The sequence below is a fragment of the Rhinolophus ferrumequinum genome, chromosome X, assembly GCF_004115265.2.
Source record: "Rhinolophus ferrumequinum isolate MPI-CBG mRhiFer1 chromosome X, mRhiFer1_v1.p, whole genome shotgun sequence".
NCBI lineage: Eukaryota > Metazoa > Chordata > Mammalia > Chiroptera > Rhinolophidae > Rhinolophus > Rhinolophus ferrumequinum.
This window is the reverse complement of record NC_046284.1, coordinates 119,442,076-119,464,095: the sequence shown is the minus strand read 5'-3', so window position 1 is coordinate 119,464,095 and position 22,020 is coordinate 119,442,076. Positions and strand designations below refer to the sequence as shown.

At 44.8% G+C, this 22,020-nt stretch overlaps 1 protein-coding gene across 2 annotated transcripts in view; it reads left to right on the top strand.

Moving 5' to 3' along the window:
* Positions 1 to 22,020, top strand: part of WWC3 (WWC family member 3) — a 103,341-nt gene that overhangs the window by 50,995 nt on the left and 30,326 nt on the right. For both annotated transcript variants that reach the window (XM_033110362.1, XM_033110372.1), the window contains 4 exons: positions 395 to 474; positions 11,483 to 11,612; positions 14,554 to 14,697; positions 17,416 to 17,489. In XM_033110362.1, the coding sequence (XP_032966253.1) occupies positions 395 to 474; positions 11,483 to 11,612; positions 14,554 to 14,697; positions 17,416 to 17,489 (428 nt within the window). The remainder of the gene's footprint in view (positions 1 to 394; positions 475 to 11,482; positions 11,613 to 14,553; positions 14,698 to 17,415; positions 17,490 to 22,020) is intronic.

Genomic DNA, 22,020 nt, shown 5'->3' with positions numbered 1-22,020 from the left:
ACACAGCCCTGGAGCAGGTCCCAGAATCTGTTTAAATAAGCACTCCAGGCAATGGGCCTTCAGGTAGTGGAGACCACCAGTGTTTCACGTGTGGGATCTGTGAGTGGCAAGTGGAAGGGAAGAGGAAGAAATATTACATAGTTTGCTAATTGTAACGAGGAAATCAGTATCTTGAAAGAGAAAATAGTTGCCGGTTAGGAACCTGTTAGTGATCTGGGATTTGGGTACCTAAGCGAAGCAGCTCCTCTAGGGTGGCTGTTTTATATGTGCGTGGATGGAAGTTCAGGGAGAGAGCAGATGAGCCAATGAATTGCAAGCTAATCAGAAACTTCGATGACAGTGATAACAATTCATTTTCACAGCTTTCTTTGAAAAAAAATGTATTTGTCTTTAGCTTTCCAGATTAAAGCGAGAGCTGACCCAGATGAAGCAAGAACTGCAGTACAAAGAAAAGGGGGTGGAGACCCTGCAAGAGTGAGTTCCCTGCGGCGATAGAAGGGGGCGTGGCCGGGGCGCGCTGACCCTTTGGTGCCTGGACAGGAGCCCTAAAGCTTCATGGGCGTCCGCTCGCGTCTATGCTTTTGTTGTTGCATCCTAAGCATCAGAATCTCTCTACTCCTTGAAGATACTTCCTTCCTTTAAATGGAAATACTTGGGAAACAAGACCTTTATTTTATATTTATGCACATTCTCGATAGCTGCACTGTCCAAGACATACGTGGTTGTTCAAATTTGAATTCCAGTTTTGTTAGTGTTAGGCTCTTAAATTTTTTTATTCTAAAAGTTAAAATCAAACTAACTAAAATGAAATAAAACAAAAAATTGTAGTTCCCCAGTCTCAGTAGCTGCCTCTGAAATGCTCAGTGCTCACATGTGGCTAGTGCAGCTTTTCTGCACCTCGTCGCTGTTGAGGTTCTGGGCCAGAGAACGCCTTGTGGTGGGGGCTGTCCTGTGTACCACAGGATGTTGAGCAGCCTCCCGGCCTTGACCCCCCTAAATGCTGGTAGCTCCCTCCTACCCATTTGTGACAGTCAAAAATGTCTCCAGGCTTTGCCAGCTGTTCTTTGGAGGGCACATCTGCCCCCATCTGAGAACCACTGGGCTAGTGGCCACTGCATCGGACAGCACGGTTAATAGACTATTTCCATCATCACAGACCGTTCGGTTGGACAGTCTGGCCTATGGGTCTCCCTCCAGTTGGCGTCTTTACAGTTAAAACTTCATCCCTACTAAGAATTTCGGGATGAATCTCTTAACATTTGTGAGCTATGTTAAGTCAGGAAATTCAGTGAACAAAAGGTATTTCATAAATGGTGATACTGCTGGCCTGAAAGAATTCATTTTTTTTAAGAAAGGGTGTTGTATGCTTGTTGGTTGAGAGTCTGTTCTCTCTCGAATCCGAGCCTGGCTTCACGTGCTGAACTTGGGCATGTGCTTCATACATTCTGTGCCTGCCCTTCTCACCTGTCTGTGCCGACGGCCTCAGCCAGCTCGGCTGCTGTAACAAAATCCCCGAGATTGTGGGGCTTAAGCAGCAGACATTTACTTCTCACAGTTCCAGAGGCTGGAAGTCTGAGATCAAGGCCCCGGCAGATTCGGTGTCTGGTGAGGGCCTGCTTCTTGGCTTACAGACGGCTGCCTTCTTGCTGTGTGTTCACATGGTGGGGGCTGTGGGGAGCTCTGGTCTCTGGGGTCTCTTCCTTCTCTTATAAGGACACTAATCCCATCCCGGGGCTCCACTCATGACCTCATCTAACTCTAATCACCTCCCAAGGCCCCGTCTCCAAATACCATCCCATTGGGGGTTAGGGCTCCCCATATGAATGTGGGGGGCCATGATTCAGTCCATAGCAGTGATCACTGGGCTAAGTTGTCTGAAGGAAGCCCCATGCCTGCTACCTAGTCAGCCTTCAGCAGATGGCAGGAATCGTGGGGTGCTGTTGGGCATGCCTCTCTCTTGCACCCCGTGTGCAGATGTAGTGTGGTGTGTCAGCTGTGACTGCACTGTCGCTCTTTATAGGTAGGGACCACAGCATGCGAGTGTTGGACAAACGTAACTGTCAGCCTCACATGAAGGGTAATTACTGGGCGTGTCGAACCCTGTGCTTTCACACTAGCTTGAGCTTTACCTTCTTAATCATCCAGGATCGGTTTAGTTGATGATTCATTTGTCCATTTCTTTAGTAAGGACATATTATGGCCACCAAGAGAGACACAATAGAAAGCTGAGCTGGGTCCTGCCTAGAGGGCCTTAGCTTTCTCCGGCGCTGAGACCTGGCCATGCCCCCTGCAGGCCCTGCCAGGTGGTGGGTTTTGGTGCATGCTCAGTGTGAGCTGGAGTCTGAACCTTGCTGCCATTTTTTTCTTTCTCTGCCATTACCCAGCAGTGTGTGTGTGTGTGTGTGTGTGCGCGCGCATTCTCCTGCAATTTGGATTTGCAGTGGGGCTTCCATTAATTAGCCTAAGTCACTACCGCTTTCAGAAACAGTTTTGCTTAAGCAAATCAAGCTGCCTTTTCAGGATCGGCTACTGGTTGTTGCTCACTGTGTCCATTTGTGGCCGTGCTTCCCATAGCACTGCTGCGTGTTCTGTAACTTTACCCCGTACAGCCCAGCCAGCCTCCAGAGGCTCAGATGCCTGCGAGGGTGCTTCCGTGTGCTCTGTGGCCATGTCCTCCTGTGCCACTCCTGTTAAAGGGCTGGATAAGAAACGAGCAGAAGCAAGTAATTTACTTTGGTAGGGCTTCAAAAGTTGCTAGGACTGTCTCATTGAATTGGAGGTTGGTTTCCTTCTTTCATTTGGCCACACTAGCTTTCTGTCATTACTAGGGAGCATCAGGGCTTCACAGTGTCGCTAGATAATATCTACTTCTAATGCTAGGCATCGTGGGGGCTGCAGATTGCAGTTAATTTAATTCTCACTCGCAGAAGCTCTGGTGCAGATGATGGGGGTTCGGGGTGGTGGAGGACCACTCTGAGGTCACACAGGAGCCCTGAGCCTCAGGGGAGTCCCTCCTGGCACCTTTTGCCGCTGGCTGTGCCTTTAGGAGCAGGATTGCCAGGCCCAGGGCCCATTCCTTCACCTGGCCTCCATCACTCCAGCCATGTCCATTTCCTTATTTGAAGACAAAGGTTATCATGCAGCATCAGCGTAAGACTGAACCCTCTAGAAAATAAGAAATGACAGGACTCAGGTGACTGAGAAAATCCCTTCCCTTTGGCATTGCCAGGAAGTAAATTCATCTCTTATACTCAAAATAATTTTAAGAATAGGAAAAGGCAGCCTCGGTTTCTCCAGGTGTATTGGACAGGAAGCAGAGTCCAGCACAAGGAGAGTTGTAACTTTATACCTGCAGCCGGAATGGAGTATGAGTTGTATTCCTGCAAAGAGAACGGCCGGTATTGTCTGTGTTTTCTTTCTCCTTTCCTTAGCAAGACCGCACGTTTGGGAGTAGATGGTAAACATGCCCCTACCAAGGGGACAGTCTTTGCTCCCTGCCAGAGACTCTAAAGATTCCCACCCTCCCCAGTGGAGGCTGAGGAGTAGCATGGGGGAAAGTTCTGGACCTGGGCCTGGGCCTGGGGGACCCACCCCAGCTCTCCAGATGGAGCTGGCTCAAGAGGCAGCATTTAATTGACTGCTGTGTTGTCACTGTACATGTCCACTCTATTTTGTGACACAGCCTCACAGGAAGGAGAGAAAACGTGGGCACTCATACCATGCCTAAAATTCTTTGCAAGTAAAAAATCGTTTTATACTCTCCTCTGAGCTGCACAGGTTATATGTGAGATGAAGACAGCCTCATTATTTTTCTGGTATTGAATATGGGCTCTTCTGTTTGGATTGAATCATGCAAATTGGTATTATGTATTGAGCAATTCTGAAAACCTTTGGTAAGCACTGATAATGTGATTACCCCAGTCTACTGTAAAATCCTAACTAAGCACAGAGAATACATGGGCTGTTGTCTGTAAATGGGCTTCTTGGATATTATTACCAACATCGATTTAAGGCAGAGACCCTAGGTTTTCCTCCAGAAACATTTCTGCTGTTCTTGCTTCCCAGAATATCCAGTGTATTCTTTTCCAGAGCACCTCACCAGGAGTTTGGCTGCTTATAACGTTTTCAACTCGACTTGTTTATCTTGGTGAACTTTCCTGGCTAGCAAGAAAATCCATCATTACGCTTGGGTCCAAGTGAGGAAAAAAGAACCTTTTGTATTTTTTTAAGCCTATGTATGTTGTTAATTTTTGTAGATGGGAGCTGGCCATGAACACAGTCTCTGGGTTAATGATAGAATGTGTGTGTGTATGTGTGTTCGTGCGCGTGCGCATGCACGCGTGCACGTGTGTGGAACATATATAAACTTTTAATGATGGAAAATGTCCGCCATACACAAAAGTAGAGAGAACAGTAAAATGGAACCCTCCAGTACCCCTCATCCCACTTCAACAACTAAGTACACAATGGCCAATCTTGTTTGTTTCACCCTGCCTCATTCTGTAAGCTTTTACTACCTTATTGAAACAAATCCCACAATCATATTTAAGCCATAAATCTCTCTCCTAAAGTTATGGACTCCTTTTGAAAAATATACTACCTATACCCCACTTAATAGTAATCTCGTAATGTCGTCCCTTCTTCAGCGAGGGTTCGTATTTCTCTGGTTTGTTTGGGTCCAGGTTCATACAAGGCCCACACAGTACATTTGGTTGGTGTGTCTCTTATCTGTACTCCTCTTTTTTTTTTGCCTCTGACAACTTATTTGTTGAAGAAACTAATTTGTCCATTAGAATTTCCCTGACAGTTGATTTTGCTGCTTGATGTGTGTGGTGTCCCCTACTATTTATGCATATTGGTGTAATTAGTTTGAGAGACTTGATCTGATTCAAGTTCAAGTTCTTTTACTTTTTCGGGAGTGGAGGAGCTATGTTTTGTAGGTGGTGGTGCTACTTTCATCAGGAGATACACACTTTCTGGTTGTCTCTTACTGTGGTATGAAGATTACTGGTGGGTTCTGGCATTGTCTGCCTGGTACATCCATTTGTAATGTTTGTCATCAGCTTTTTCACCTAAGGCTGTGCACATGGAGATATGAAAGATTTCAGGATACGTTCCTGAAAGTGGGTTTGCTGTGTTAAGCCTCGGTGGGATTGTTAGACATTGCCAAATTCCCGTCTCTAGGGGTCGCACCATTTTTCATTCCCAGCACTAATAGATGAGTGTTCCTGTTCCCACGGCTTTGCCAACAGAATGTGTTGTCAAGCTCTTGCATTTTTGCCAGTCTCATAGGGTGAGCGATAGTATCTCAGTGTAGTTGTCATTTGCATTTCTCTTGAGGCCCATTATAAAAGTCTTCAGAAAATAGGAGCAACATTTATGAGTAACGAAAGTGTTCAGAAAAATTGAGCTTTCCAGTGAAAGAGCTGCTGGACTCTGCGGCCCTAACGATTGTGCAGCTCGCTTTGAAAACTTATCTTGCTGTAACTCGTTACTAGCAGCCAGGGGCTGGCAACGGGGGAGGACTCGGAACTACGCTGTGTGCAGTTTCCCAGATGCTGATGCACAAGAACAGGCTGAGTGTGCCAACAGGTGTGGGGAGATTGCCCTCTCTAGTTATTCTAGATCTCCTAGAGATCTGGAATGTACCTCGTGTTAGATTCCGAGTTGTCCTGCAGCCAGGAAGCTCATTTAACATTGCCTCACCCTGACTTTCCCACGCTTATGTGCCATTGAAGGCTTTTTCCGCCATGACACTGATAACGTCCCTGAGTGCGGGCGTGACAGCCCAAGACGCTTTGGGGGAGCTCTGTCCTGACTGAATTCTTACTGTCTTGTTCACGGTGTGCTCTTTCCATACCTGGCACCCATTCCCTTCTCACAGCTTCCACCGTGACTGCTCATCTCACCATTCCCACATTGTAGCCACGGGCAGTTTTTTAAAATGTCTCCTCTGCTGGTGGCCCCCTGCGGCTTTCTCTCTCACTGAGAATATAGTCCAGACTCTAGATGCGGTGGCCCCCTGTTCTGACTCTGTTTACCCCCACCTCTCCGTCAGTCACCTCCGCCAACCCCCCAGCCGCTCTGCTGGTCTCCGCACTGGAGCTGCAGGTCCCTGTGCTGGGAACACTTCCCCACAGCCTCGCATGCCTGTTCCCTCCCTTCTGTAGTTCTCTGGACAAATGACATCGCAACAAGATCTTCGCGTAACCACTGTATCTGAAAAGGGGCCCTCTCTGTCGCAGTGTATTCCCAAACCCAGCTTTGTTTTCCTTAAAACACCGATCGCTGCCTGACCTAATGATCTCGTTTTTGTCATCTGTCTCCTTGAGTAACATCATGCTGTGCAAGGATAAGGACTCTTATCCTTTGTTTGTTCCCTGCTCCATCCTCCGGACCCAGAGCGTTCCAGGCACAGGGCAGGGCTCCGTGGAAGGAATGGATCGGGCCCGGGTGCTTTGAGGAGCCGCCCCACAGTTCACTTCGTTCTTGGACACTGGGACCCCCGGAGTGAGGGCCTGGACTGCAAAGATCTTGGGGTGGTGTCTGTGAATCAGCGGGTCACCTTCTTCTTAACTGCCCTCTAGCATTTCCTTCTCTTCCACATACTGTGGTATAGTGTGTTAAGAAATCCCATTCTTTATTGCTGCTATTCAAATCACAGAAAGGGGTGCTCACGAAATGTTCCAATAACCAGTTTCCAAAAGGTACATTCTTAGCCGGCTGGCCTCTTTGCTTCAAGCCTTTGAATTGCTTGATGAACTTCTTCCCTATTGGGGTGAAGTAAAGCCCGTGCCTCTCCTCAAATAAGAGTGACTACTCTCTTCTGAGTATTCGATACCAGAACGAGGCGGTATTAGATATTGGAATTAGCGTTTTCTGTCCAAGGGGATTTAGTGGTTTTAGAAGAGAATAAGATTGTTCACAGTTGGAACAGGCTTAGACCAACAATATCCCATTAACATAGCACATAAGGTACAGCCCGTGCGAAAAGCCCGGCACTACTCAGATAACAGTAAAACATACAGAAATGGGGGCGGAAACAAAAAGAGCATTGTTCCTGGTTGTGGGACAGGTCTGGCGTTCCACACAGGACCTGCTGTTGATAGAAAACTGCCGGAAGCTTTCTGAGGTTCATTCAAGGCCCCCTGCCAGAGCTGGTGATGTAAAAGGTAGAGTTGTAACAAAACTTCTCATTCTTTTGGGTTGTAATGTGTGGTATTGACATGGAATATCTTTAGAAGCCTGGCAGCCCTTTTCTTCACGGTGTGGGTTTAAGAAGTCGTTTGGTTTTACTTTTGCCAGTGCAATTCTCTTGACATCTTAAATTGAACAACAAATATGGAAACTTTAGGGCAGCAGGAGGGAGAGGTTGATGATAAACATCACAAAAATGCCTTCTCAACAGTACTCGGCCATCATTTGAAGCTGTGCCTTCTCCTTTTCTTTCTAACCATTTCTTTCATAAGCAGACCATAAAGAGCCCCGGTTTACTTTGGGACGACATTTGACTGGCTGTGTGGGTGGCCTTCGGGTTTGACACAGAAAGACTTTGGAGGCCTTGACTTTGAGAGTATTGTTAACCTGATGATGAAGGGGTTGAGGGCTGGTGTGAGGGGCCTCAATATGAACCTCACTGTGCCTCTTACTGGCTGTGTGACCTTGAGCAAGTCACTTAACCTCCCCAAAGCTACTGCAAAATGTTGAGAGGTGAAAAGGAAAGACTGTAGGTACTCTGTGCCTGGATTATTTTTTACACTGTGTCTTAGTCCATTTGGACTGACTGCTATAACAAAATACCAGAGACTGGGGGGCTTGCAAACAACAGACGTTTATTTCTCCCAGTTTCAGAGGCTGGAAGTCTGAGAGCAGGGTGCCCTCATGGTCAGATTCTATGTCTGGTGAGAGCCAGCTTCCCGACTTATAAGTGACCACCTTCTTGCTGTGTCCTCACCTGGTGGAAGGAGCGAGGGGCTCTCTGCTTCTCCCTCATGACCTGATCCCCTCCCAACTACCCCCCTCCTATACCATCACACTGCCATTAAGATGCCAGCATGTGAATTGCGGGGAGGGGGCGATCCACATTCAGATCATAGTGCGCTGCATAGGGGCTTATGTCTTTATTAGCACCACCTTTTGTAGTTACCAGGTTTCTATCATTTGAGATGTATAACCACTGTCTTGGGGCTCTTAGTTAAAATTTAAAAAAGAAAAAGATAGTTCTTTGGCAGTCCCAGATGTTATGGTTTTTCTTAGGAAATGGAATACGTGGATATTTTACAAAATACCAAATCATTGAGCACATCCTCTGAATTTGACCAAAGTTCTAGAGGGAATTTGAAAAGAGGGAGAAAACTCCCGAACGAATTTTGCAGACTTGAAGGAAGACGTTTCCTGTCCTTTGAAGTTTTTGTTAGATGAAAATCTGTCATGTTTGAAAAATGGAAGTGGTTTGAATTCTGTGAAGCATTGCTTGCCTGTATAAAAGCCAGTCTCGACCTTACCTTGGCCGCTCTGAGCGGGATACACCTGTGGTATCAAGGGGCATCCCCACACTGAGGAGCCAGTGCAGACGTGAGAATTGGGAGATGTGGGTTTGAATCCTGGCTCTGCCAGATCTTAGCTTGTCATCTTGGGCCACTTAGTTAATCTCTCTGAGCCTCAATTTTTTTCATAATAAAATCTGAGGTTATGCTCATCTCATAAAGCTGTTGAGGGGATAAAATAAGGTGATAAACGTAAAGCATTCAGTGAGGTCCTGTCACCTAGTAGGTGCTTGATGCATTGAACTACTTTAATATGCTATTTACATAATGTAATCAAATAATATATACTATATGAATACGTTTATATAAGGTTATACTTATATAATATATAGTATTTTTATATAATTGGACATTCTGCAATAATATACTCGTATAACTATTTTTAATAGTATTTCATAGATTTCTAGAACTTCGAGATCATATTGTTTAATAGCTTTCACGTTTTTTTAACAGTGGAATCTTTTTCCCTTTCTTTCTCTGCAAACAACATCTTCTATGGAACCAGAATAACCCAGGCGGGGGGGGGGGGCGCGGGGGCTTGCTGAAGCAGGGGTGAGGGTCCCCAAGCCCTACACAGGCTCTCCCTTTAGCTACTCCTGCTCACCACACTGGGGCACCCTTGGAATGGAGTGAAAACAGCTGCTCTAGGCGGTCTTCATTTTTCTTCAAGGTCTCAGAGCCACTTATGTGGAGTTATGGCCAGAGCCCACATCCGTGGCCTTGAAGTTGCACTTCTCCTAGGCACTCTGCAGTGTCCGCCTATAGGATGAATTACAGCCACTGATCCCTCTCCCCGATGGGAATTGGGGCCTGTTTTCCTCCATGTGGCAGCCGTTCCCAACGTAGAACCTGGTGCCTGGAGAGAATGCTAGCTCCATCCAGGGTTTCCTGGTCGCCACTTAGGCTTTGTAGTTGCTAAAAGCCATAAGGAAATCAATCACGGCGCTTCAGTACAAAGCAGGGGCTGACGTGGTTAGTGTCGTTCAGTGCAGCCTGAACAGTGGGTATATGTCTATACATTTATGGCTATTTGACTAGCATTGATTTTTAAGCAATTGAAACGATTTTGTTTCATTTCCTTATATGTGTTTTAGTGTCAGGTGATGATCCATTGGCTGTATTTTCCATTCTGGAGGAGTCAGTAGAGCTGGTTAGCAGAGGCGCTGCGCCGCTCATTGGCTGTTACAGAGAAATGGGACTCTTCTGGCCTCAGGTTTTTTGTCTGGAAATGATGTAAACCCCTTTTCTACAGACTTCACCAGCTTATGTGGGTTGTGGTTTGCGATGTTAAATGAGATGTACTGGAAAGCCTTTTAGCAGAAAATGAATTCAAGAAGACATTATTATGTAAATGAGCCTAGCTCTTCTCTGCAGGAAAAGTCAGGTCCCTTCCTTCGCAGATGGGTGGCCTTTTATTTCTGCTTTGCTTTGGCGACTCTTGGTTCTGCATAGAATAGCTAAAGTGGAAAAACACAGTGCCAGGCCATGTTGGGATTTAGGGGTGTCACCATTTATCGTGTGGGATCCCATGGTGTGCCCGCATCTGCTCTCTGTGGAAGAGGACTTGGGACCAGTTTTCATACATATTTAATTTGTAGCTGATGGCAGGTACAGCACTGCCCCAAGCCCTAGAGCCCTATTCCAAAGGGAGGGGATGGTTTCCTGCTTGTTCTGTTTGTCCTTCTCTCATAACAAGGGCACTGACGGCTCAGATCAGCTCCGGTGCTGAGTTCTGCCGTGAGTTGTGACATCTGTGGCCAGGAATTTGTTAATGATAATAAAGTACTGGAGTTGGTGAATTATTTACTTTCTCTCCTATGAGTAAGTAGATTCAGCATCATCCTGATAGTAATAATAAACCACAAACATTACATGTCAAGCCTCTGCCAGGTAAGAACTTTCCTTACATTTTCTCATTAAATGGGAGAAGTATTTTGAGTACCCTCATGTGAGACATCAGGAAACTGAGGTTTAAAGAGGTGAAGTGACTTGACCAGGGTCCCACTGTAGAGCTGGACTGTCACTCATACTCACCAGCATGCCAGGATGCTTTTGTGAGTGGAAATAAAGGGAGTTCGGGATGGCCTTTAAGGATCCAGCCAGATTTTCAGTTAACATGGGGGCAACAATTTAGAACCAGAAGCTGTTAGTGGAGCTGGAACCTGAAACGCAAGTTAATGACGTTCCAGAGAAGAAGTCCATTCCATTTCTGGACCAAAGTATCTCAACTTCTTTAGCCCTGAGGACTTCTAGATACAGACTCAAGATTGAGGTATGGAAGACGTGACAGAGGACGTGCTGTAGGACACTGCCTGCTCTGTGAAGGCCGGAGGCAAGCCTGATCTTAGTGCTCTGCTTCTACCTGCCAGAACCAGACCCCGTACACACAGGGGCGAGTGGGCGGGCTGGAAGGAGGAGGGGAAGGAGGGAAGGAAGGAAAGAAGGAAGGGAGGGAGGAAGGAAGGGTGAGGGGATGTTTGGATTGAAGGAAGGAATTGAGATGAATAGTAGTAGCGAGAGAGTGACAGGCATTGTTATTGAAAGTGCACTACTTTGTGCTGTTTACCATATGTTCCTTGTTCATAGAACTCATTCGTATGTTCATTTAATGGACATTTTTGACCACTAATGCAATGCTGAGGGTAAAGGAATAAGATGTGGTCCTCCTCTCAGAGAGGGGAGTTTAAAATCTTCCTCAAGCCAGTGAGGACATGGAATCCTGACTCAGGCCCTCACCGGTACAGGGTGGTCCTGGAGCGATGGCAGTCATCCATCTCTTCATGTTGGCCACAAGGAGGCTTGTATGGGGTCGTGATTTTTCTTTGCCAAAACGTTGTTTCCCACCTTTCTCTGAAGCTTTTGAGTTTTTTGTGATGTTGTTTAGTGGAATGTTATGGTCTCGCTTGGACTGACTCTCATCTTCCTGTTTTGACCAGGATTGATCGTAAGATGTCAAATGCTCACACCAACTACAAACTGGATGAGGCACAGGCTATAATGAGTGAGCTCCGGACCATTAAGAAAGCCATCTGTACAGGCGAGAAGGAGAGGCGAGATCTGATGCAAGTAAGGCCGGTGCTCTGCAGGCCCCCTGTCCGCGCGTGCGCCTGCTTGTCTCTCTTTCCTTTATTTAAAATTAATATATATATTTACTGTACATTACGTATTTATTAGATACTCAATTCACATATATTTGTAAAGATATACATGTATATATAATATTATATATGTGTATCTTTTGTGTGTGTGTATATTTACATGTATAAATATTTTAAAACATGCCTATTAGTTTCCTAGGGCTGCCGTAATGAAGTATCACAAACCAGGTGGCTCAGAACAACAGAATTATTCTTTCAGAGTCAAGAGGCCAGAAGTCTGAAATCAGGTGTCAGGAGGGCCGTGTTCTCTCTGAAGGGCTTCGGGGAGGATCTTCCCCGCCTCTCTGGCTTCTGGGGGCTCCCAGCGGTCCTTAGCGCTTCTTGGCTGGGAGCTGCATCACTCCAGACTCTGCCTTGGTTGTCACATGCTGTTCTCCCTGTGTGTCTCTGTGTCTAAATTTTCTCCTCTTCTAAGGACACCGGTCATTGGCTTAGAAACCACTCTAGTTCAGTACGACCTCGTCTTAACCTGAGACCATCGGCAAACCCCATTTCCAAAGAAGCTCAAATTCACAGGTTCAGGGATTAGGGCTTGAACACATCATTTTGGAGGACAACACTTCAAGCCACAGCAATGGGTGATGCAGTCATATTGTTCAGTAATCAAAGCAATTGAAAAAGTCTACGATAAGAAGTCTTGCTATCTCCCCATTCTCTCACTGCCCAGAACAACGTTTCTTAGCTTCTTGTGTACCTTTCCAGTGTTTCTGCAGACACAGGACTGAGCATGCTCAGCCGCCCTCACAGAGAGCTAGGACTCTACCTGCTGTTCTGCACCAGCTTTCCCACACGACCGCCAGACCGGATCGGACTGGATTAGACCCTATACCTTTTTCCACATCTGTGCAAAGAGCTTCTTCATTCCTTCATATGGCTGAATAGTATTCTACCCTGTGGATACACTTAGCTATATGGCTGGGATCATTGTAGCTTTATAGTGCTTTATTTTTTTGCCCCTTCAACTCCTGTAGTTTCCATTGTTTTTAGAAGAAGCTGACTTTTTGCAAATGGACGCATGCTGGTCTTTTTGCTCAGCACAGTTGTTTCTGTTACGGCTTTTATTTTTTGCTAACACACTGAGTGAGCACCTAGTGCCTGGTAGGCATTTGTCTCAATTCTGCAGAATTGAAGACAGAGAAGGACATGGGAAGCAAAGCTGAGACTCACAGGACAGACGAGACAGGTACACAGAGAACTGCCTTGCGGGCCATTGCTTCCTAAGGTCAAGGAGGGGAGAGACTTGTGGAGTGTCCCCATGATGCTCATTCAACTGCAGATTACTGGGCCCTACCCCAGACCTACTGGATTAGAGTCTCTGGAGGTGGGACCCAGAAATCTGTACTTTCAGACACCCTGTCCAGGTCACAAGAGGTAAAGGGTCAGTTGTTAGATTTTCTCAGCACTATTAGCAGGAACAGCTGCCATTCACTGAGACGTCTGTGTGCGGCATTGCAGGGTGCTCTGTGGACGTCACCCATCTAGGCCAAGCCCAAACCCCAGGCCTGAGCCAGGCAACGCTTCACCACAGAGACCTGGAGTCCTTGGCCTAGGAGGTAGAGCTGGCCCCCCTTTCCTGGCCTTCCCAAGTTTGCAGAGCTGGGGCAAGCCACCTAGTTGCCTCAATTGGATTCCCCACTATGGAGGCTGGAGATAGAATTTCTTGAAGAAGCTTCAGATCCCTGCATTTTCTTTGAGAAGCTCCATGGAGAGTCACGGGCCACATCTTCTTCTAGTAAAATCCACTAAGTTATTTTGTCTTTTTTACACAAGTTTGCCAACACTGGCCCATTCCAGGACGCCTTCGTCTAGATCCAGAGTGCTTACGTGATGCACGTTGTACCTGGGCATTCTTGTGTCCGCTGAAGTGGTCTTTAGAAAGTGTTTTCAAAATTGTAGAAAATCTGATCTGTCTTTAACTTTCACCCAAAGGGGTTCTATGTGCCAGAAACATACTAGTTCTAATTTTTAGCAAACTGACATCCATGTGAGATGATTTTTGACCACGTAGAATTATGACTGAAAAATCAGGTTATAAAAATACGTAAACATCATCTGGGAACTGGTTTCAGTTTCTGTGTGGTTTATAAAGATTTCAAGGTAGCATCCATCTCTGTCGGACTCATTTATTGATAGAATGCTGGGGATGCGAATGCTTCCTTCCGCCTCCCACTTTATTAAGGTACAGTGCCCAAAGAGAATTCTATAACTTCATGGTATACAGTGTGATCATTTGATGCACATGTATATTGTGAAATGGTTGCCACAATAAAGTTAGTTACACATCCATCACCTCACATAGTTACCTTTTTGTTCTTGTGTGTGGTGAGGGCTTTTAAGGTCTCTGTCAGCAGCTTTCAAATATGCGGTGCAGTATTGTTAACTAGAGTCTCCAGGCTGTACATGACACCCCCAGACTTATTCATCTTCTAACTGGAAGTTTGTGCCCTTTGACATCTCCCCATTTCCCTTGCCTCCCCAACCCCTGGCAACCACCATTCTACTCTCGGTTTCTATGAGTTTGGCTTTTTCTGGAGGGAATGCTTATTTATTTATTTGTTTTTAGGAAACACAAAGGCTTGAAAATAGTAAAACTGGTACCACAATTGTTCTCCATATTATTCACACGCTGCCAGGAGGACTCAGTTGCTATCCCATTTAAATTACTGAGAATTTTATTAAAGGTGCCTGTGGTAAAAGACGTTTCTCTTAAATCTAATGAGAATGGGGGTTGGGGTGGGTCAACCCTCCAGTAATGCAGCTGCCATCCTGGAACCGGAGTCACATGACTGCTTTTAGCGGGAGAGCGGCGTTGCCATCTCTGTTCAAACAGCTCCTTCCTTCTGTTCCAGAGCCTGGCCAAGCTCACCGATGGCTTCAAGAATAGCTTTTCTCTTACCGACCCTCTGCAAGAGTTCCCTCACCATCCAGGCGGTGGCGATTCTTTACCTCAGCAGTTCTGCGACGCGGGGTCTCAGACCGATGTCGTCGGAGAGGTACGCTCACGAGGGGCGGAGCCAAGTGGGCCAAGGGAAAGGGCCGCTTTCGTGTTGCCGTCCCTCATTTGCTCTCATTTTCCACTTTCTCTTCCGAAATGGTTTGGCTTTTGTGCCATTACGTTTGAAGAAAACATATTGTTTCTCACATCCAGCTGTGAAGGTGCAGTGGCCTGGGACGCAGTTGGATTGCTGATTGTCCCTAACCTAGTGACTTGGACTGACTTGGATTCTTTCAAATGGCCGACTCCTTTCGAGAGTGCAGATGTGTTTTTGACAGACGTATGACCTTTTACAGCATAGACCAACTAATTTTTTCTGTAAAGGTCGAAGTAGTAAATATTTGAGGACTTTCCTGCCATGCAGCCTCTGCCACAACAACTCAGCTGTGTTGTTGTAACGTGAAAGCAGCCATAGGTGATATATGAACTAATGGGCGGGGCTATGTTCCAGTTCATCTTCTTTACAAAAGCAGGCAGTGGGCTGGATTTGGCCCTTGGGCCTCAGCCAGACGGCTTAGACTGGTGATTAGACCAGTGGTTTCAAAGGCTTTGTGGCTGTGTTACCCTTGGGTTATACTTTGGTGCTATTTCTTGTTCTTTTAAAAGACTGTCGGGAAATTCAATTGAATTAAAATTAATTTTGTTTGGGAGTTGGAAGAATTTCATAATGCCCCTTTTGATGATTAGTGAAACCTTGAGTTAGCTACAAAAATTAAGTTGGCAATTATCATTTGAAGCAGGATGGTGAATACTTACAGACATGACTACTGTAATGTCATTGAGTGAAGTTTATCATTTGTTTGTTATACATGGATACACACAGTTTGGGATGGCTTTTTTTTTTTCTTTGGGCTTATCCAGTAAAGATGAAATGCCAATGGAATGCAGAATGCCCTCCCTAAAATAAAATAAATAAAGAGAGAAAAAAGGGAAAAACCACTGACGAAACTCTCAGGGTTTTAAATAATTAGCTAATATTTTGAAATTTTGGCAAGTAGTGCCACTTTGAGGGGAGTATGATATTAGTAAATAATGACTTCTTATTTGGATGTCCTGGAACAGCCCTATTTTCAGTTTTCCCCTCGGTCTCAAAAGTACAATCAGACATTTTTCACCAGGCATTTTTGTTTTAAAGAATATGGTCACCATCTATATAACACACAGAGTAGAATCTGTAAGTCAAAAATGTCCGGCATTTTTGCCTAAAAGTTTTGGCAGGAGAGGAGTAAAGAAGTACAAGACTCATTAAATTCTGTGTATCATTCATTGTTGCTTATCTTAAGGTTAGAATTAGAATTTAGAGACAACTGATTTGAGAGAAACAGGTTCGATCGAAGGTTCTCTAATGATTTAGGTTAGAGTTTCTAAAAGTGTCAGGCTGAGAGTGGCTGGTGATGCTGTCATAATAACTGCAGCAGTAAGCTATCGCTGTTTATGAGTTTACTGGGGCTGGCCTGGTTTGGCAGCTTCGTAGCTAGTACCTCGATTTAAGTAGTTTCCATCCCTTTGTGACCAATGAGGGGCTCGAGCTGCCAGGTTACCTAAGGTCGTGTAGTTAGGCAGAGGCAGATTTGAGTTTGAATCAACATCTCTGATCCCTAACCCCCTGTGCTTTCTACTACATCATGTTGCTATAGAAAAAATATAGAAGTTGACCCTTGAACAATGTGGGTTTGAACCGTCGGTCCACTTATATGATGCATATCAATAAATTCATCACTAATCATTTGAGTAGCATATTTTCAAATATTTGTTGACATGAGATTATTAAAAAAAAAATAAAGGCTTAGTGGCCATAATACAGAGGGTGCCAAAAAAATGTGTACACATTTTAAGAAAGGAAAAAACTGTATTAAAATTGTAATACTCAATATATACCGATAACAAAAGATGAATACAAGTCATGTGTATACATTTTTTTTGACACCCCTGGTATATGGTCTAGGAAGTTCAGAGCTATAAATGGAGCCAAATTATTGAAACTAGAGTCATATATTTCCAGGAATGAAGGAAGAAGTAACCAAGGTGAGCTAGACTTACCTCCCATATAGGTCTTTTTTTTCTTTTGTTTAGGAATTTGTTGACTTCAGTGTAATTGATATGAAAGTATTTAAGTACAAGTAGTGATCACAGTATAGCATCGTATTTCAATTCTAACTCCTAAGACGTGATGTGCCCCTGCCCCCCTGCTTTCTTTCCTTTTCCGTGGGTTCTTTAGCAGGCCATGGAATATTCGAAGGAGTCCTGTAGGTAGTCCTCACACAGCTAGTCCGTTGTCTTCAGATTTTGTGACTTCCTAGGAGAACATCATTATTTTGTATTTATTGAGGAATGAGAGAATATACTGCACAAAATGGGATGATTCTTTTTTTGCCTTTGTATCAACTTTCACTAAGTAATTCCCTATTTCTTTTAAAACTTAATTCGTTGTTGTTGTTTGGAATTGTACAATAAATGAATACACTTCCACTGTTAAAAAATAAATCCCCCAGTGCGGGGAAAACAAAAGTCTGCCCAGCTCCACTCCCAACCCCACTGATCAGAGGTGGCCACTGGGTATTATTTGGTGTGTTTCCTTCCAGACCTTTGAGAAATAGAAGTTGAAAGACAAATTAAAATATTCTTCATTGTCGCTGAAAGTTTAAATGAGTTTTCTATTTTGAAAGTATGTTTTTAATATGTTTTCCTTCTTTTTTTCCCCCTCTGTTTTGGAAAGTTTGTCTTTGACGATAAAACAAGACTTGTAGACCGAGTCAGACTTAATTGGCAGTACGAGGAAGCCAGGAAGAGGTAAGAAGCTCCTTTTTCAAATCTTGCATTCTGCATATTTCCTGTCTCCTGTGGAAAGAGGTTTTTTTGGAGTTCCAAGGTGTGGTTGTCTACTTTTTATCAGAAAGCAGTGTTCTTCATTTATGTGTAGCTTCTTAATACATTGATAACATTTCACATTGCATTTAAAATGATGGAATTCTCAATATTGCAAATAGTTATAAAGACATGATTCAATTAAAAAAAGACTTTTTCAGCTTTCCTTGTTCTCGCAGGTAGTTCAGACCTCCCTCCCTCCATCCCACCCTCCCTCTCTTTTCCCTCCTGTTTCTCCTCCCTCCCTTCGTCCCCTCTCTATGCCTCCCTTTCGTTTCAGTATCAGTCCCTCAGACCAGCTTAAGCAAAACTGTTTTATCTTTTATCTATGTGGCTTCTGACTCCATGGCTCAATGGACAAAGCTATGTATCTTGGTTTAAAAGGTAGTTTAAGAAGAATTAAGTCAACAGGTGATAGCAGTACCTAATCTATTTCATTTTGATGGAGAGAATTGAAAGGCAGTCATTTCTCTGAACCTGTGTTGTATGTCAGTCATCTGCCTTCTGAAAACCGAGACTTGACCTTGTTTGTGCATTTTCCAATTTGTCTGTCCCTCCTTCCACCCCTTCCCCCTGGTCTTCACCACAGGACGTGGGCAAAACGAAAGGCGGTGTGGAGGCCTCGCAGGCGTGTCGCATTTTGAACATGTCACGTTTCTCCCCATGTGTGCAGGGCCCGTTTTTAATATTCTGCCCCTGCCCTAGCTTTCATGTCCTCTTTTTAGAGAGTTTCTCTGTTTTTTGCCTCTGGAAAGAGTCTTAAAACCAAACAATTTCCAAATACATGCTTCGGAAAGCTAGGAAGCATATCTTTTTAACGATGCCTTAGTTACATAGGAACTATTATCTTGGGGGGTGGAGAAGGAGCAGAATGCCAAGTGGGATGAGGAGATCCTTTCTGGAAGCTCAATAGTTGGGCCTGCTCATACACTGTATCATTCATGAATGTCTGGAAATCTACTTTGTTGCCTTTTTAGCAAATGTAAAAATAGCAACAAAAGCACATCATCTGATTCCCTCCTGGAGGGCCCGCTGGAACTGACACGGGCCTTTGTTTACCCAGGCGTTTCTACCCAGTGCTTGCTGGCTTTTCCCGATGTATTCATTCGTGGTGGGCTTTACAGTTCCACATGGACCGTGGCCAAGTCCATTCAGCCACACTGCTTATCTCCGGGCTCAGATTCTCCATCTAGCGCATTCCTTCTCTTGAGCTGACTGGGGTTTGTCAGGGCTCTTTTCCCGGCTGAGTATTCCTCTGCTCCTTCTTGCATGTTTCTACTGGAACTGCACAATGTGGGTGCTGGAATTTGCTGTGTTGTATAAAACGCAGAAACTAGATGGTTGCTACCCTTAGGAACATAATTGTTACGTGTTTTGCTGTGACATTTACCAAACCTAGCAAGTACTCTCTTTGTTTTCTAGAGATGGTATCGGTACACAGTGAGTAATCTGTTAAATATTGAGATAATGCATTTGGGTAAAAAGTCGAGTATTTAAAAAAATTCTTCAGAGAAGGACACTGCACTTCATCATGACTTTTAAATGAAACTAATTTGAAGATGACCAGAACCTTGGTGGGAAACACCCTGCAGCTACAGAAGACAGTGATCTGTGTGGGTGACTCCTAAGGCTTCACCCACACAGAGAAGCTGCTGGGAGGCTGGGAGATTGTACTTCTACTCAACACCTGCTTTGTTCCAGGTGTTTCGCAGAAATTGTGTGGTTTATGTGCTGGAGTCACGTATGGCCTTTAAGCTATTTGGGAGATAAATTCCTTCACAGCTAACAGAAATACGTGAGGAGACCCACGGTTCTGCCTGGGAGTGGGGATGCCCCCAGAGCAGTACCTGCCGGGTTTGTGCGTGTGTGTGTGTGTGTGCGCGCACGCTATGTATTTTATTTGTTTTTATTACATAAATAATACATAAATACATTGTTTTTGTCAAAGGTACAATCAATGTAATCCACCCATTTTCTTCCCCTCTATTCCCACCTTCCACCATTAATGGTTAGGGGTGAAACCTTCCAGTCTTTGATGGAAACATTTAAATCAGTTAAGTCCAGTGTAGTTAAATATAGTGGATGATGCAGAGCTTCCTTCTATAATGGTTATAACCACCCCTCAGTGGATGGACATCTAGATGGTTCCAGTTTTTCCTTTTCACAAACAGTGCACATCTGTTAACAGGCCCAGCCTTACAGAAATGACCGTTTCCTTGGACAGTTACCTAGCAATGAAATATCTGGGTCTAAAGACACACACATTGAAAGTTTTGATAGATGTCACCAAATCGCTTTCCAAAATGATTTATCCACTTTACACTGCCACCAATGGCGAATGAGAGTCCTGATTTCTGTATCTCCTTAGCATCATTAAATATCGTCATTCTGTGTAAATTTTACTAGAGTAATGGGCAAAGACGTTCTCTTAGTTGCTGTGTGCTTTTTCCCCTGATGAGAATGGTGCACTTTTGTACTGGTGGTGCAGCCCAATCTAATTTTGTGTGACTTTTGGTAATTTAAATTTCCATGTCTGAATTTTTTTCAAAACACGTTAGATCCCATCATTGTTCTATTCACTTGGGTCTCAACCATTGGGTGGGGGGCGATTTTTGCCCCGAGGGGACATTTTTGGTTCTCTCTTCATTTTGCTGCTATCGAGTGGGTGGAAGCTAGGGATGCTGCTAAACAAGCCACAATGTGCAGCACGGCCCCGCAGCAAAGATTTCGGTGGCCCGGAGTGTCAGGAGTGGCGCGGTTGAGACCCCTTACTCTGGCCTTGCCCCCAAATCCTACTGTGTGCGGACAGGGCCCTGCAGGAGCAGGTGTTCCGCTAACTCGAGGCGGTCGCCCCTCCCCGCCCTCCTCACTTGCCCTGTTCCAGCCACGTTGGCCCCTCGGTGTTCCTGAGGCATGCCGGGAGTCAAACCTGCCAGGCAAGTTCCTGGCATGGTGTCTAAAGTCAGCGGAATAATGGCGCCCCAAGATACGCACATCCTGCTCCCCAGAACCGTGACTGCGTTGTGTTCCATGGCAGTAGGAACTTTGCAGAAGGGATTAAGTTAAGGATCTTGAGATGGGAGGTGATCCTGGATTATGTAGAGGGGCTCAGTGTCATATGAAATCATCCCACCCCTCGAAGTTGAGCTTTCCCACCTTCTGCAAAACCTCCTGGGCTTTGCCACTTCTAAACCGGGGAGAAGTTTATGGATTTATGTACTTTAGAGAAGTCTTGCCTTGTGTATCTATCTAGATTTGAGATCTTTTTTAGAATTGGGAAATCGTCAAAATGCAGTGTTCTGGACAATGAGGGGTTTCATAGGTATTCGGATTTAAAGGAAGTTTGTGGAAGTAGAACTAATTCCAAGTGGTAGTGTGATTTCTAGAGAACTCTTTAGATCATACCACCACTATCATGATTAGTTTTGTGTTTTCACCTCTGGGTCATGTGACATGTACCCAAACAACTGCTTCTTCCTTTCCCTTCAGGACCATCACTTTGGATTCCCAAGGCAGACATTATGATAGGAATATTTTCACATTATTGGTTAAAAATCTTAGAATTTTTCAAAGCCAGTTTGGAAAAGCAAGTCTTCTTGAAGCAATCCCAATGACGCAGATGGCTCCTTATTTTTAACCTAAGAGCACTTGTTCCAGAATTGTGCACAAACTGTAGCTGTTTCCATAGAAACATTCGCAGTCCAGATAGGAACAAAACATTCGGCCCATCCAGTTTCTCTGTGTCTTAGTGTTTGTTGCCAGGATGGGTCCTGCTGTTCATCCGTTGTCAGGAATCAGTGTAGTGTTAGGATTCCAGTGGAATTTGATCAGTTGCTTGGATTTTTTTTTCTTCATTTCTCAAGTGACTGTGTATCTGGGTTTTGGGGGGTGGGGCATGGCTATGAGAAACAAAGGCAAGCATCCTGGCCGTTGTAGCCCCATCTTCCCCATTCAGGCCAAGAGAAAGAAGCCTGTAGACGGTCTGCTTTTCATGTCAAGAAGTCGCTCTCTGAAGACCTGTACATTTAAAAGGGAAAAGCTGTGAAGGCAGGGAGAGATCTTGGGGTGTTAGTAGACCCTTCTTATGCCACATTTCTAGATTCAGACTTCTCGAATTGCCAGTGTAGAATAGAGCTGCGCCAAAAGGACACTGGTTTTTCAATGTTTAGTTCAATCAGCTGAAGTGATTTCATCGCTCATCTGACTTAGATCTCAGCTGAGATTTTCCGGAATGTTCGCTTTTCATTTAAATGGATGTTTACAAAAGAAAACTCAGGAGAGAAAACGTAAGAAGTATCAAATCTGTAGCTGTAATTGAAACCTGAAGGCACGAGGCTCTAAGCTAACACTGCGTCCTGGAATGTGCCATTGGGATCTGTCACGTCTCGTCACCATCACATGGGACCGTGGCTTGTCTGGAGAGCCATTTCTATTCCAGAAACCAGCAGTATTTTAT